Source organism: Brachycentrus maculatus, unplaced genomic scaffold (genome assembly GCF_059751285.1).
Source record: "Brachycentrus maculatus isolate JH-2025_06_01 unplaced genomic scaffold, ASM5975128v1 h1tg000105l, whole genome shotgun sequence".
Taxonomy (NCBI): domain Eukaryota; kingdom Metazoa; phylum Arthropoda; class Insecta; order Trichoptera; family Brachycentridae; genus Brachycentrus; species Brachycentrus maculatus.
In genome coordinates, this window is record NW_028280859.1 from 3,385,616 (window position 1) to 3,400,044 (window position 14,429).

Genomic DNA, 14,429 nt, shown 5'->3' on the forward strand with positions numbered 1-14,429 from the left:
AAAAATCTACAACCAAAAATCCTGAAGAAAGAATGTAGTTAATGTTTAGTTTAGTTTGCAACCAATTTTTTTGATTAGATATTATTATTAGACATATTATTGGGGGATGGTCACACTCTTTAACACTTGCTCTGTCCTTTCTCCAAGTGATGTTTCATTTCTAGTTATTATCACAGTTAAAGTGATGAAAATATAACAATGAATCCTAATATTGTATATTTAATCACAATTAAAGTGATGAAAATATAAGATATGAAACCTAATATTGTATACTTAAAGTATATTCAATAACAATTAAATTGATGAAAATATATAATATGAACCCTAATATTGTAAATTTAAAGTATATTTAACAATTAAAGTGATGAAAATATAAAATATGAACTGTAATATTGTATATGTATTTAAAATATATTTTATCACAATAAAAAGTGATGAAAATATTCAATATGAACCCTTGAGGCAGTACTCTACGAATATTGCGCTCTATGTACTTCTTCCTTCTTTTAAGCCTTATCCGCACCCAATGGTGCATAGGGCACTGCATCATATTGACAGTGTTATCTTGATCGTTACTTACTCACGGCAAAGTGATCACTCCTGCGCTTCATGGACCAGTCCAATGTAAAATTAAATAAATAGTACAGTGTACAATCACAAATTTTTATTTTCATCCCCCCCCTGGGAATCGAATCGGGGACCTCCAGCATGGTAGCTAAACACGCTAACCATAACACCACGGAGGCAGACCATTTACAGTAAACCCCCATATAACGTTGAAATAGGAACCGCGTTATCGGAGGGAGAGTTATAGGGGTTAATGTTTTCAAATTGTATTTTAATTTTAAATAACTCGTTTCAGTCATTTCATAAACAAATTTTTTAAAATTAACACCCCATAACGTTTCCTCCGATAACGCGGTGCTTATTTCAACGTTAAAGGGGGGTTTACTGTATTACCTCAACATATTATTATTACATAGAGAACAACCTGCACATCTTGATTTGTATCTGCCGGCTGAAGTGTTAAGCCAATACAAGTAATTTCCGGTGACTAGCATTCATGAGATACTACAAAATGGAGACAATGGAACACAAGTTGATGGAAGAAGTCGCCACCAAGCGGCCAGTAAAATGGTGATGCTTTGTCATGAATCCGATAAGAACGGGTGGAGCAGAGCTTCGGATGCGGTGATCCTAGTGTGCGGGTTCAAATCCAATAACTTTTCGAGTAGGTCAAACGCTTCGTCCGGAAATCCGCACCAATTCTTGTTGGAGTTTGAATTTGATCCCTGGATGGAAAAATAAACAGAGATTAAAATCAACCAAAAAAGGTTTTTCTTCTTCACACAATATTTTTTGTTTGTAACATATCGTGGGTGTACTGGCAAAAATGTGTAATGGCAAAAAAACTCGAAAATATGCAATTTTGACTTAACCCTTACTGGTCCAATGTCGAATCTCATTCAACATCGATTTTTTCCTATTAAGTCGCATGTCGGATGTTATTCGACATTTTTTTCATCATAAGTACTATTTATTTAAATTCCAAGCTTACATTTTTGTCACTCGTATCTATTACAACAGTATGTGGAGCAGTATTTTCCAATTGGAATGTAACTGTCTACCAAGTTTTTTTTTTTAAATTTTGGGGGACTGGAAAGGATTAATGATGCATATTATAAAGTTTTCAACATTCTATAAACTGGCGAAATACAAAAAGTAGTATGCAACATCATATTTATGTGGTTTTAAAAGTAAATTCAACTTTGAGTTTAATAGTGGGTATTTTATTCAGGCTAAAAGTTTTAAATAACAGGGACTATTCATACAGGGATTTTAGAGTTAACGTTTTTTGCCAGTATACCCACGATATGATGTACATATTGCTTTTAAAAGAGCAATATGTACTGTAAATGAACTACATATGTTGCACACATTTTCAGACCATGCTAAAAAGTCTGGTGTTAATAATTTACTTTATTATTATTTTAAATATTTCAAAGTTCTCATTCCTTCAATGATTGTTTGAAAAAAAAAAACAATCGGTAATAAGGTTGAAACAATGTTTGTCCAAAATTTTAAATAAAAATATGGGATAAGGGCAAAAATAAAGTAAAATTGAAAAATTATATTCAATGAAATTATTTTCAAATATTTAAAAATAATGACCAAACATTTCATGTACAATAAATATATTTTGAATAAATGAAGGGATACCAACAATATAAAATAATAACTGCCGACACTGGGACTCATACCCGGGTTTGAGGGGACTGTATATTATTTAAATGATTTAATTTACAATTTTATTCACTACTTTTGTCAATTTGTAAGCAAATTTTTATTTAAACATCAACAGTCTGTGTATGAAAAGTGAGTGAATTTTTGTTATTTGAGATTGACAATTTTTAAGTATGGTAATATAAAAAATAACTTATTTGGAAGGCAAATTCAAAGTGAAAGGATTGTATGCCAAGAGTCACATAAGGCTTGCTATATTGTTTTGCGCAAGGAAAAAGTAAAGAGTGCATGTGATGTGTCACGAGTTTGATCAATACATCTAGGAGTTCCAAAAATTGAGTAGTGTAACCACATTCCGTCACTTCACAACCGTCAATAACGGGTAGAATTGGTGAATGTTACACGTGTGTAAAGTGATCACTTAACCAAGCCTATGACGGCCGTAAGCCTTGTAAATGTCCGGACTTCCATATTCTTTTTCAACTATGTTGAGATGTCAAAAATGTGAAAACGTAAAGATTACGGTAGTAGTAATTTTACAAATAAAAACATAAATTTTATACATACGGGTAAATTAGGATGACTGCCGTCCGGGGCACATACACACACGTTGAGCGGTAGAGTACAATGCGTGCAATTCCTCACTTTTTTTGACCCTTTCGCTTGTTTGCTATTGGGTCCATATTTCCGGCCGTCGGTTTTGGCACATCCGCCAACAAGTTTTGAGTTTGGCTGTAGATCGCTGACTGTGATGTCCGACGGATCTCTATCCTGGTGCAGCTCGTGTATGGTGGACTTGACAAATTCGGAATTGCCGGCGCTGTTGGATTTCAAGGCGCGATATCGCAAATGCGAACAGAGCTTCCTCAGGTCTAAAGGTCTCCGAGTATGACTGCACATTAAGTGACGACCTGAAAAGATGCATTATTTAAATATTTAATTTATCACCAGCCTATAAAAAAAATACATATCATGGCAGTTCTCATTTAAACAGTAGAGTATTACCGACATGGTCCTAAAGCAAATTATAATAATATAATAATAAAACCCTTATCCGCACCCCAATGGTGCATAGGGCACTGTGTCATATAGACGCAGTGTTATCTTGATCGTTTACACATGAGGGAAGGGTGATCAGCCCTCCGCTTCAGGTACCAGTCCATGGTAATATTGAATAAATATTACAGTGAAAAAATCACTTGTATTTATTTTACCCCCCTTGGGAATCGAACCCGAGACCTCCAGAACGGTAGCCGAGCGTGCTGACCATTACACTACGGAGGCGGACATAAACAAATGCATTACTTAAACATCTTATAATATAACATAAGTGTCTCTTCCTTAATGACCACAATGGGATGTACATATTTACTATAATACAGTAAAAGTCAGTAAATTGAATTGATCATTAAAATTTTACCATACGTTAAAAATTTCAAATTTCAGTCCTTTCTACAATTTTTATCATACATGTTTATTTATTTTTATTTCCAAAAAAAAGAGCAACAAAAAATACAAACTTAAAACATTCTGCATTTTTTATTTTGTTAGAGAAAATTTGAATTTCTTTTGTTTTTTTTTATCAAATTGTGTTTAAACATGTAAATTAAAACACGACTTATAAACTAAGATGGTCACTGAATGGGGAAAACGTACACATTATAACAAGTTGCGAATATGATTTGTGACAAAGTGGTACATATCATAAATGATTTATATTGTTAATTGACCAGTTTCAGATTGCAGTTAAATATGCATTTATAAAAATCTATAATTTGATATGGCTGATTAAAAAAACTGCCTTCATTGGTTTGATTTATTACATTGTTGATAAAAATTGTAAAACCCAGATTCCCAACTTTGGCATTGGCATGATGACATGGAGTCAAAGTATTTCAATAATTTCATCCAAGGTTTCCATTTTGTAAGTAATAAGCCAGGATGAAAACTTACTTAAACTTAAGAAAGGTGTGTTGAGATGGTTTGGACATGTGGAGCGTATGAGTGAAGAAAGAACGGTTAAACAAATTTATGGAGCGAATGTAGTTGGAAAAAGAAGCAGAGGACGACCGAGGAAAACTTGGCACAATCAGGTATGTCAAATACTTGAAAGCGGCCGGGTCAGGAGTCGTAATAATCGTCGGGTATGTATGAGGAGATGCATGAATGTAGAAGAGGCAAAGAATGTTTGCAAAGACAGAGTGGTGTGGCGTTCGATTCTCTCTGCCTACCCCTGCGGGGAAGCGGCGTGATGGTTAGTTAGTTAGTTTTTTTAAAACTTACCTAAAACATTGGCGACATTCTTGAGAGGTTTGCTGCCGAAGAGTGTAACCATTTCAGCCAATGCCGTTAGGTCGTCAGGCGCACGAAAGAAAGGATAGCATCCTGAGACTACAGATAATAATATGACTCCACACGCCCAAAGGTCCACAGCTGAAAATTAATAAATGTATGAGTAAAAACACGGTACATAATCGTGGGTGTATTGGCAAAAAAAAAACAAATTTTGACTTAACACCTAAAGCCCGATGCCCCCAAACAAAGCGCGCCCAGCGGTGATGGGTCTAAACTGATCCAGTACAGAAATCGCCTTTAAGGCGTTTTTCGTCACGTTTTTATATTTTATACATTAATCAAAATAGGCTACATTGCAATAGGATAATGTGCCATAAATTTTGTTTAACCCGATGGTTGCCAGAGACGAGATATCTCGGCAAATGGCGGAGTGCCCGTATGGCCAGAGACGAGATATCTCGTCAGTACTTTTGATGACGTATTACTCCGCAGTTTTAACTCATATTGACAATCTGTCAAAAACGGAACATACATTGCCATCAGTTGAAGTTGTCACAAAATATTTTATTAAGTTTTTAAATACTTTTAAGTGATTTATCGGTATCACTTTCAGCTGACAGTTGACAGATGTCATTAGGGCTACCACTCAAACCACTTGAAATATTGATTATTTTAATCGATTGTTTTGAACGCCAGGGGTTTTTATTTTGCTCAATTTTTTTGTGTTTTTCTTATTATTTTAAAATATTCCATTGATAAATAATAGTTGTGTGTTAATATTAAATTTAATAAAAACTTGCGTGTGCGACTTAGTGTGACAACCCTGAAAATTTTAAACTGGTTTAACTTCAAGAATAAAACTCTAACAATCGATGCGGGATATAATATTTGGTGAGTAAATTATAATTCAATAAAAACAACAAAAAAAATAATCTTTAGACAACTTTTTTTTTTCAAAAAAATACTTGGCCTGTTGAGCACTGCCGCGTAATTTATTTGCGGCTATGAAAAGGTTAAGAAATTTCAAGATTTTGATAGTTTGCAATTTAAATTATCCAAGCGCATCATTGTACATACATCCAAACACGATCGTGCTGCCCACTACTACCACGGACCATGTCGCATGTATTACTATAAAATGAATGTCGAAACAATAAATAAAATAAAATAAAATATATTTTTCAAAGATTCACCTGTAGTTTGCTCCGTATACTTCAGCAAGACCTCAGGGGGTCTGAACCCCTGAGTCCCGGCTCGAGGCGCGTTGTACGCCCCGCGGCCCAGGCAGATGGAGCACACCGACGGTCGCCCCCCGCACCCGCACAACTTCAGAGTGGACCCCGACTTCTTGGACCCGTTCTTGCTCAGCGCCTCGTGCTTGACAGACACCTGAGCGGCCTGATCTAAAGCCACCTGCTTGGGCTTCTCCGCCTTTATCAAGGGCTTGCTGGCAATAGGAATGTGATAGCTCGGGATCCCGCTGGCGATGTGTGAATATTTCGGATTCGCGTATAAATTATTGTAATTCATCAAATTATTCTGCAGCAAATGAGTATTGAGCTGACTTTTATACAGGTTGTAGTCTACGCTGGCGTGTAAGCCTTTATGAGAGCCGCTCCCGTCAGCGTACATGTTATTAGCTAGCAGACTGTTGTAATTTAAAGCGTTGTAGTAGTTGTAGTACTGGGCTAGCTTTTGCAATTCCAGTGCGTTTGCGCAAATTGGGTAGTTGGAGAGCTGGTAATTTTGTAAAAGATTATTGTAATTGACTAAATTTGTTGAACTACTGGAGAAATTATTACTATAGTGGTTTAAGTCTAGGCTTTGTACTACGTCTGCGGGTTGGCGAGGGGTTGCTATTCTATTGGACGCGCTGGCAGCGTCATCTACGAACATCTGTCTCTTAACGGCGGCCAGCTTTGGTGAAATGTCTTGAGATCTCACTGGTTGGGCAGTGCTCTGAAAGACAAAAAAGATGGTCAATTCCTAACATGATTTTTTGTATGTGTTGAAATTCAGGGTTTAAATTAACATATTTATAGATTTAGAAAACTATAGACGAGGAAGACATGTCATTGAAACTACATGTAAACTTACAACGGAAGGCATGATTTGAGGGTGATCGCCGTGTATTGGTTTCAGTGGGGTACCATCAGTAGTTGAATCATTTTGTACTATTAATGCTCTTTTTGGATTTCTTTCTAAGTCTTCTGTGTTCATCTGGAAGCGAAGAATAAAAATATTAATATTTTCATTGACACAATACTTAAATCAGAGTCAAACTCTTATCCGCACCCGATGGTGCATAGGGCACTACATCATATAAACGCAGTGTATTATTGATTGTTAACACATGAAGGAAAGGTGATCAGCCCTCCGCTTCAGGTACCAGTCTAGGATAGTATTGAATAAATATTAGAGTGAAAAAATCATTTATATTTATTTGACCCCCGGGAATCAAATCGAACGGACATTTTAATTAGGTATCCAGAGGAAAGATTTGTTAGTAACAATATAAATAGATTTCAATACCAGTTCTAATCTTCAAAATTTAAAATTAAAAAATTATTTTGGAGATTGGCTATATTAGATACTTTGATTTTGGTTGACTATATTATTTTTCCGGATTAGATAATAACTCACAAAAATAATATTGTATAAGCCAGAAGAAAATAAACAAATTGATAAACACTACTCATATTTGACTTTTGGCTGCATGTCAAAGTTTCGATCACGTATTATGAAAATGTGTTTAAATTTTGCCGGAAATTAATGGTTCTAAAAATACGCAAGAAATTGTTTATTTAATAAAAACAAATGTTACGCTATTTTAAAATAGTTTGGGTATAAAAGCTGAAAGGTTAATGCTTGACTATCGATATTTAAAGTAAATAAATAGTAAATTTTTAAACAGAGACATAAATTTATAGTATTTGTTGTTCCTATTTCCAATGAAAGGCAATTGAGGGTTTGTTTAACACACTAAGGCAGCTTGTGCACTACACGGAATTTTACCCTACGGCAGTACGGTTTTGATGAATGAAAGCGACTACGACAGTCTAGCGTGATCAAATTTACGCGTAACGTGTTCACGCACTGATCAAGAGCACCGATCCGAAGAAAGATGGACAAAAGCACAAGCCAATCATCCGTTTTTATATGATAACACACTATCTGCGGGAAGGGTAATTTTACCGTTTCACTCGACTGGTGGTGTTCAACAGGAAGCGTAATTTTACCTTTTGACTCATCGTAAATTGCGTGTAAGTTATTTTTACACATGACTTTTGCGGCATCTTTTGATCTCATATCGATGTATACAGTATGGTTAAATGTTATAACTTCTTTTCAGAGATGTTTACCTCTATTATGAGCGCGAATCCGCCCACAGATAGTGTGATAACTGACGTGACGGACGGTAAAATTCTGTGTAGTGCGTGCACAAACACCCTAAGGATGGGAAAGGTATTTTTACCCGTTCGGTCGATTGACGCTTAAGGACGGGAAGGGTATTTTTACCTTCTGCGCCGGCTTCATTTCAAAGGCAGAATAGAAGGAATTATACGATTATGTTTTTATATTATATGATTATTATGAAATCGATCTCTTTTTGTAAAGGTCTTAACTATATGAACGTAATTATTCAATCCTGTCGCCAGCGGTCCACAGGCATAAAAAATACCCATTCTTAGTGTGTTAATAAAACTTCTTCTAACCCTTATCCGCACCCAATGGTGCATAGGGCACTGCATCATATAGAAACAGTGTTATCTTGATCGTTAAATACACAAAGGAAAGGTGATCAGCCTTCCGCTTCAGGTACCAGTCCAGGGTCATATTAAATAAATATTAGATTGAAAAATCAGTAATATTTATTTTAACCCTCTTGGGAATCGAATCCGGGACCTCCAGCATGGTAGCCTAGCGTGCTGACCATTACACTACGGAAGCGGACAAAAAGTAATTAATAAGAGGAGAGTTAATAAAACTAGCATTGATAAACCATACCTGGCTTCCGTTGAGTTCCGTGTATTTTCTTTTTCTCCCGTTGACAGTTTGAGAATTACTCGTATCCAGATTGGAATCATTATTAAAGTTTTTACTTATATTACTAATTGAAGTATTATCTACATTGGTTGTTTTTTGGTCGACTCCATTCGGTGGTGCGATTCTGTCAATTTTTTGAGCTAGCCCAAAATCAACAAGAAGAAACCTGAAAAAATAAAATAAATTACAGTATGTTCAATAAATGCATGTCTGTAAATAAACTACAGTAAATACATGGCTGTTGTTGTGAACTCATATACAGTACATATGAGATTGATCACTATTCTAGGGGTTCCAAAATTTTTCATAGTGTGGTTGCCAATCATGGGTAGAATGGTGAATGTTGACTGCTAATCAACCCAAAAAATAAAGCCACTTGAGATCTACCCAAGCTCTTCTGCTCATGGCCAAAATACTTTGAATATTGTTAAGTAATTAAAGAAAACACTTCGTTTTTTACCACTTGAGTTTAATTATAGACTACATGTTTCAGAAGCTAAACTTCCATCATTCAGGTCTGTATAATAACTAAAATATAAAATATAAAATTGTTCTATAAATAAAGATAGGGGGAAAGTAAGGGGAAGGGGTTAGTCAAGGAACGGAGTTTGAAAACAAAGGAAAAATTGAAAGCAATGGCGAAGAATTTTGAAACAATTGCTTTCAATTTTTCCTTTGTTTTCAATTTTTGCCATTGCTTTCAATTTTTCCTTTGTTTTCAAACTCCGTTCCTTGACTAACCCCTTCCCCTTACTTTCCCCCTATCCTTATTTATAGAACAATTTTATATTTTATATTTTAGTTATTATACAGACCTGAATGATGGAAGTTTAGCTTCTGAAACATGTAGTCTATAATCAAACTCAAGTGGTAAAAAACGAAGTGTTTTCTTTAATTATTGTAACATGTCTTACCACAAAGTTAATGCCGAAACAATAAATAAAATTGTTAAGTAGATAGTGTTTTAGTATTAATCAGTCTTGATAAAGAAGCGGTTAGCTTCGAAACCGGTAGACATTATAATAAAGTTATAATAAAATATTTATAGTGATTTTAAAACAAAGTTACATTTTAATTATATAATTATAAGAAATAATACCTTTTATTCACTCGATCGTATAGAAAATTACTAGGCTTCACATCTCGGTGGATAATATTGAATTGGTGCACTCGTTTTAAGGCTAATAGAAGGTTTTTAATGTATGTTTTTGTTTCCGTGGCATCCATTTTGAGAACATATTCCTGCAAAACACAAACATACGTTATCTAGTTGTTTTGGTTTGAATATTTGTGTATTAAGTATTATTATATCATGTAGATAACGTGGCCACTTATCAACACAAATTGTATGCAGCAGACCAGAAGTAAATATAATTAAAAGTAGATAAAACATGTTATGTTATTGAGGCGAATCTCAAAAAATGTCAAAACAATTTTTTTTTAAGTACATAAAGTATTTTGTACATTAAAAGCATTTTTAACTTTGTGGTATGGTAATATAACACTCTCCTTATCATTCATCGTTCACTTTGTGGTAATACCACTTAAAAACACTACTTCATGACTGCCGGTTTCGGAATAATCATTCCACCATCAGGTCTTTGACATTTGACCACACAAAGTGAACGATGAATGATAAGGAGAGTGTTATAGTACATAAAGTACTTATTCGCAACACTTAATTATTTTAATTTTATATACCACCAATTCTTTGATTGATTTATAAAATATATTTAAAAAGGGGTCTTACATTAGTTTTGTATTGTAACATTGTAGATTGTGTACTATTAGTGTTTTATTTTTTTTTAGAAATTGTACCAAACTTTGTAGATATCAGAGTTGAAGCAATAAATACGATGTCAAGCGGTAAGGGTTAAAAATAATTTTAAAAAAACCTTTCAATTCGCAATCTCATTTACATATAAAAAAAAAACATTCACAAACTAACGTTTGTGGACTTTGAATGGCCAAATAACTTAATTATTAATGCATTATTTTGTCATATGTTGTTTTCCTGCATATTTTCAATGATATAAAATTATTATCGCAGTATGTATGTATTTATTGATTGAATTTGTTTTTTTTTTCAGTAAAGATAAATATTTATCGAAAAAACTCTCTGAATGAATAATTTTATTGAGGTGAATACATTAGTACTTATTATGTATAAAGGATTCTTCTAGATTGATCATCTAGTAAGGTGCAGTTTAAAATATTTATTTTGATCGCACTAACATTTGTACTGTTTAAAAAAAAAACACTAAACACTTGTATAAAACCACTTTTTGAGTTTATTAATGTAAACATGACTAGATTCGAAAACTACAGATGTTCTCATCGACAGGTAAAAATACAAACTGAAAAGCAATAAATAGTTTAAGTACTGATAGAGCATCTTACACTAATAATAATTTACGTAAAACCTCAAAATCAGAAGTCAAGATATTTATTTTTATTTTTTAAACCCTTATCCGCACCCAATGGTGCATAAGGCACTGCATCATATAAAAACAGTGTTATCTTGATCGTTAACACACGAAGGAAAGGTGATCAGCCCTCCGCTTCATGTACCAGTCCAGGGTAATATTGAATAAATATTAGAGTCATCACTTTTATTTATTTGACCCCCCTGGGAATCGAACCCGGGACCACCAGAACGGTAGCCGAGTGTGTTGACTATTACACTACGGAGGCGGACAAACATATTAGAAAAAGCGATATATATGGAATTTCTTGTGAGGATCGTGATAATAAAAAAAAATATTAAGAATTTCGGGAACGTTTGCATTGTGGTGATGAGCCCGAGTGCTGCTCAGGAAAGTCGTATTCCGGCTTCTCGGTATTGATTTGCCTGAGTCAAATATATTTATGTATCTGTCTTTATTGACTAACCCGAGCGGTGTTCGGGCAGTCTTGTTTCGACTTGTTGGTGACGATTTCTTGCATTTGCAAATTTTCTCGCCAAAATTCGACCATTAAGTGGTCATTTATTATAACTGTAGACAGTTGGTAGAATTCCATATTGAATTGTTGGGTGATATATCCAAAATTAAACAAGGTTTATTTGGTTGAATTCTACATTTATTTATGTATATGTCAATACGTGACGCGTTTCGTCTTCTTAGGACATTATCAAACACTCTATGTGTTTGATAATGTCCGAAAGTAAAATGTAAGAAGACGAAACGCGTCACGTATTAACATATACATAAATAAATGCAGAATTCAACCAAATAAACCATGTTTAATTTTGGATATCACCCTACAATTAAGTGGTCAGTATAGAATCGCAATGTTATATAAGAGGTTAGGAAATAAAACATTACTGAAAGAAAACAACTTACAGAAAACTTAGTGTGGGGTAAATACGGCATAACAAAAATGACAGTGTCATATTTTCGCATGCAGAAATCAAGGCCAACAACATTTTCACAGCCCCTGAAATCAGAATCACAAATAACTTATTGACTTAATGCTAGTTTTATAATCATATTAGGGAGTATCAGTAATTACAAACTGTAGTCATTTGGATAAACACTGTTACAGTGATATTTTCAGTTACAAAACATTGGATCGTGTTTAATTTGGGTCTCCGTTAAACTATGGCTACCTGACCTTCCTATTCGATCTTTCCAGCATTGGCATTCCATTACTTCCAATACTTCAACTTTTGATAACCTACACTAACAAACCTGTATGCAAATTAAAATGTCTATATAATTTATATTTGAAGCACTAACTTTGTGTTTTTCCATTTTAATTATAAAATACATTTATATATAAATAATTGTATTGTTTGGTGTAATTGTAAAAGTGTATTATTAATTATTATGTATAAACAGGACATTTTTTATGTAAATCGGTGGATCAGTGTTCCGGCATCTTTTTTCGCGGATAAATTTTGTTTAATTTTCAAAATCAATTAGAAGTAACAATGTTTGCGCTTACGTGATTACATTCTATATTTATAAAATTCTTCAAAATGATAAAAATATGGTATTGATTACATTAGAATATTTAAATAATATTTGAATATATTATTTTTTAGTAAAATAAAAAAGAATATATTCAAATATCATGTCATTTCATTTGTCGAGAAAGCTTGAACCGAAGTGAGTTCCAGAACCTTTTTGGTTTTAAAAAAATCAAAGTAACATTACTACTAAAACTAACTCTACCAATTGGGATATTGAATAATAAATATAAAATAACAAGACACTGGCCATAACACTCTTGTAGGGTGAAAAAACAAAAAAGGAAAAGAAAAACGTTGCATTATATTCAGGCCCATAGAGTACATAGTAAACAAAATGGAATAGATCACAATTTCATGTTAACAGAAGATAATTTATGACAAATATTTTTATGTTTGACTAACTCAAGTTTACGATTTTTATACGTTTAACATATTTCCAGAAAAAAGCATTGTATCAGAATAGTGCAGAATGATCTTAACGGGAGATTTTCTAGCACAATCTGGATGAAATGAAGGTATGATTCATAGAATTTGAAATATTTTAAAAACTTAATATAAACTTAACTGATTTCAACTCTCATTTCTATTTAAACTCTTGACTTTATTCACCTGCAAAACAGCCATTTAAATTTAAAATATCAGTTGTTTGGAAATAAATTTCTGTGCACCTTTCTATATAATGGATTACAATAAAAGAAGGCATATTTTTATTAGCTTATGTTTATGTAAAATAAAAACAGCTATTTGCGAGCTATCGACAACACACTCCACAACGTTGTATACCAACTCTGTCAACTTATGTAAAATCAATGCATATCTGCTCAAAATCTTTTCCGTCATTTTTCCTCATAAATTTGATATGAATAAAAAAAACATTTATATATTTCAGATTCAATTGAAGCGCCCTTGAAGTAGTAGATAAAAATGTTATTCAGCCAACTTACAATACGGATATATTATTGAAGCATCAGTCTATAAAATTAAAATAAGATATTTGGGTAATATGTATCTTACAAATAAAATTTAAAAAACACCCACATATGCGCGAGGCCTTGCATATTTACAGAAACTGGATAAAGTTTTCGAAGAAAGAAAACACAGATGTTAGGCTTTGTTTGATCCTCTAACATTTGACAGCAAATAAGAAAATCAAACGGATCACTTACCCGATGTATTTTAAGCATCTAAGTTCTTGTTCTATTCTACTGGGGTGTGATGTAGGCACTAGGTGTTTTATTGCGTAAAATTTCCTTTGATCCTGAGGTAAATGTTCGTGACATTTCAAGGAAGCGAGAAATACTGACGAAAACGACCCTTCCCCGATTTTGTGGTGGAGATTAAAAATACTCATCAACTCAGGAAGTCGTTTTGAAAGGTCAATTATGTGTTTTCCTAAAAGCAGATACCCGTCCATTAGTGTATAATACATTAAAGATAATATCGTGTCACATGATAAACAAAGTATTAGTGGGCGAAAATGCACAAGATCATGAGAAAAACACTTACTTTCCTCGTCGTTTTTTGTAGTGTCCGTAGACACGGATTTCAGCGGAGTCTTACGTTTTGATAAATTAAAGCTTCTATTATTTTGTATCACAGGTGGTATGTAAGGCTTTATGGATATATTTCCATCATTATTTGGAGGGAGAATATTCATTTTATTACCCGACCACTTAAAGCTTGCCAAAAATGTTCAAAGTCGAAAAAAAGACTACGTGACGTACATAAAAGAAAACATTGCTCGCGCCAAAAAATGTAATGCCATGTGAAAAAACAATCTTTGCGTTCTTGTCTAGGTTTCATGTGTACCAGGCTGCATAAATACATAATATAATAGCTTGCGGAATTAAATTTTTGCTAAGATGCC

At 33.6% G+C, this 14,429-nt stretch overlaps 1 protein-coding gene across 1 annotated transcript; it reads right to left on the reverse strand.

The window, feature by feature from the left end:
* Window positions 1-649: 649 nt before the first annotated feature.
* LOC148310170 (cell division cycle 7-related protein kinase-like) lies at window positions 650-14,300 on the reverse strand. Its single transcript, XM_088258964.1, has 10 exons — window positions 14,069-14,300; window positions 13,729-13,954; window positions 11,931-12,024; window positions 9,686-9,828; window positions 8,548-8,752; window positions 6,637-6,759; window positions 5,733-6,498; window positions 4,528-4,677; window positions 2,812-3,155; window positions 650-1,292 (listed from the first exon to the last, which is right to left on the reverse strand). The coding sequence occupies exons 1-10, from the start codon at window positions 14,217-14,219 to the stop codon at window positions 1,149-1,151; spliced, it is 2,346 nt and encodes a 781-aa protein (XP_088115090.1). The 5' UTR covers window positions 14,220-14,300; the 3' UTR covers window positions 650-1,148.
* Between the last annotated feature and the right edge of the window lie 129 nt (window positions 14,301-14,429).

Excerpts from the sequence above, each read along its gene's own strand:
- LOC148310170 (XM_088258964.1), bottom strand. The coding sequence starts at position 14,219 with ATGAATATTCTCCCTCCAAATAATGATGGAAATATATCCATAAAGCCT. Across the intron at positions 8,753-9,685 it reads TACGATCGAGTGAATAAAAG|GTTTCTTCTTGTTGATTTTG; the intron begins GTATTATTTCTT and ends TTATTTTTTCAG. Across the intron at positions 6,760-8,547 it reads CGGAACTCAACGGAAGCCAG|ATGAACACAGAAGACTTAGA; the intron begins GTATGGTTTATC and ends CTTCGCTTCCAG.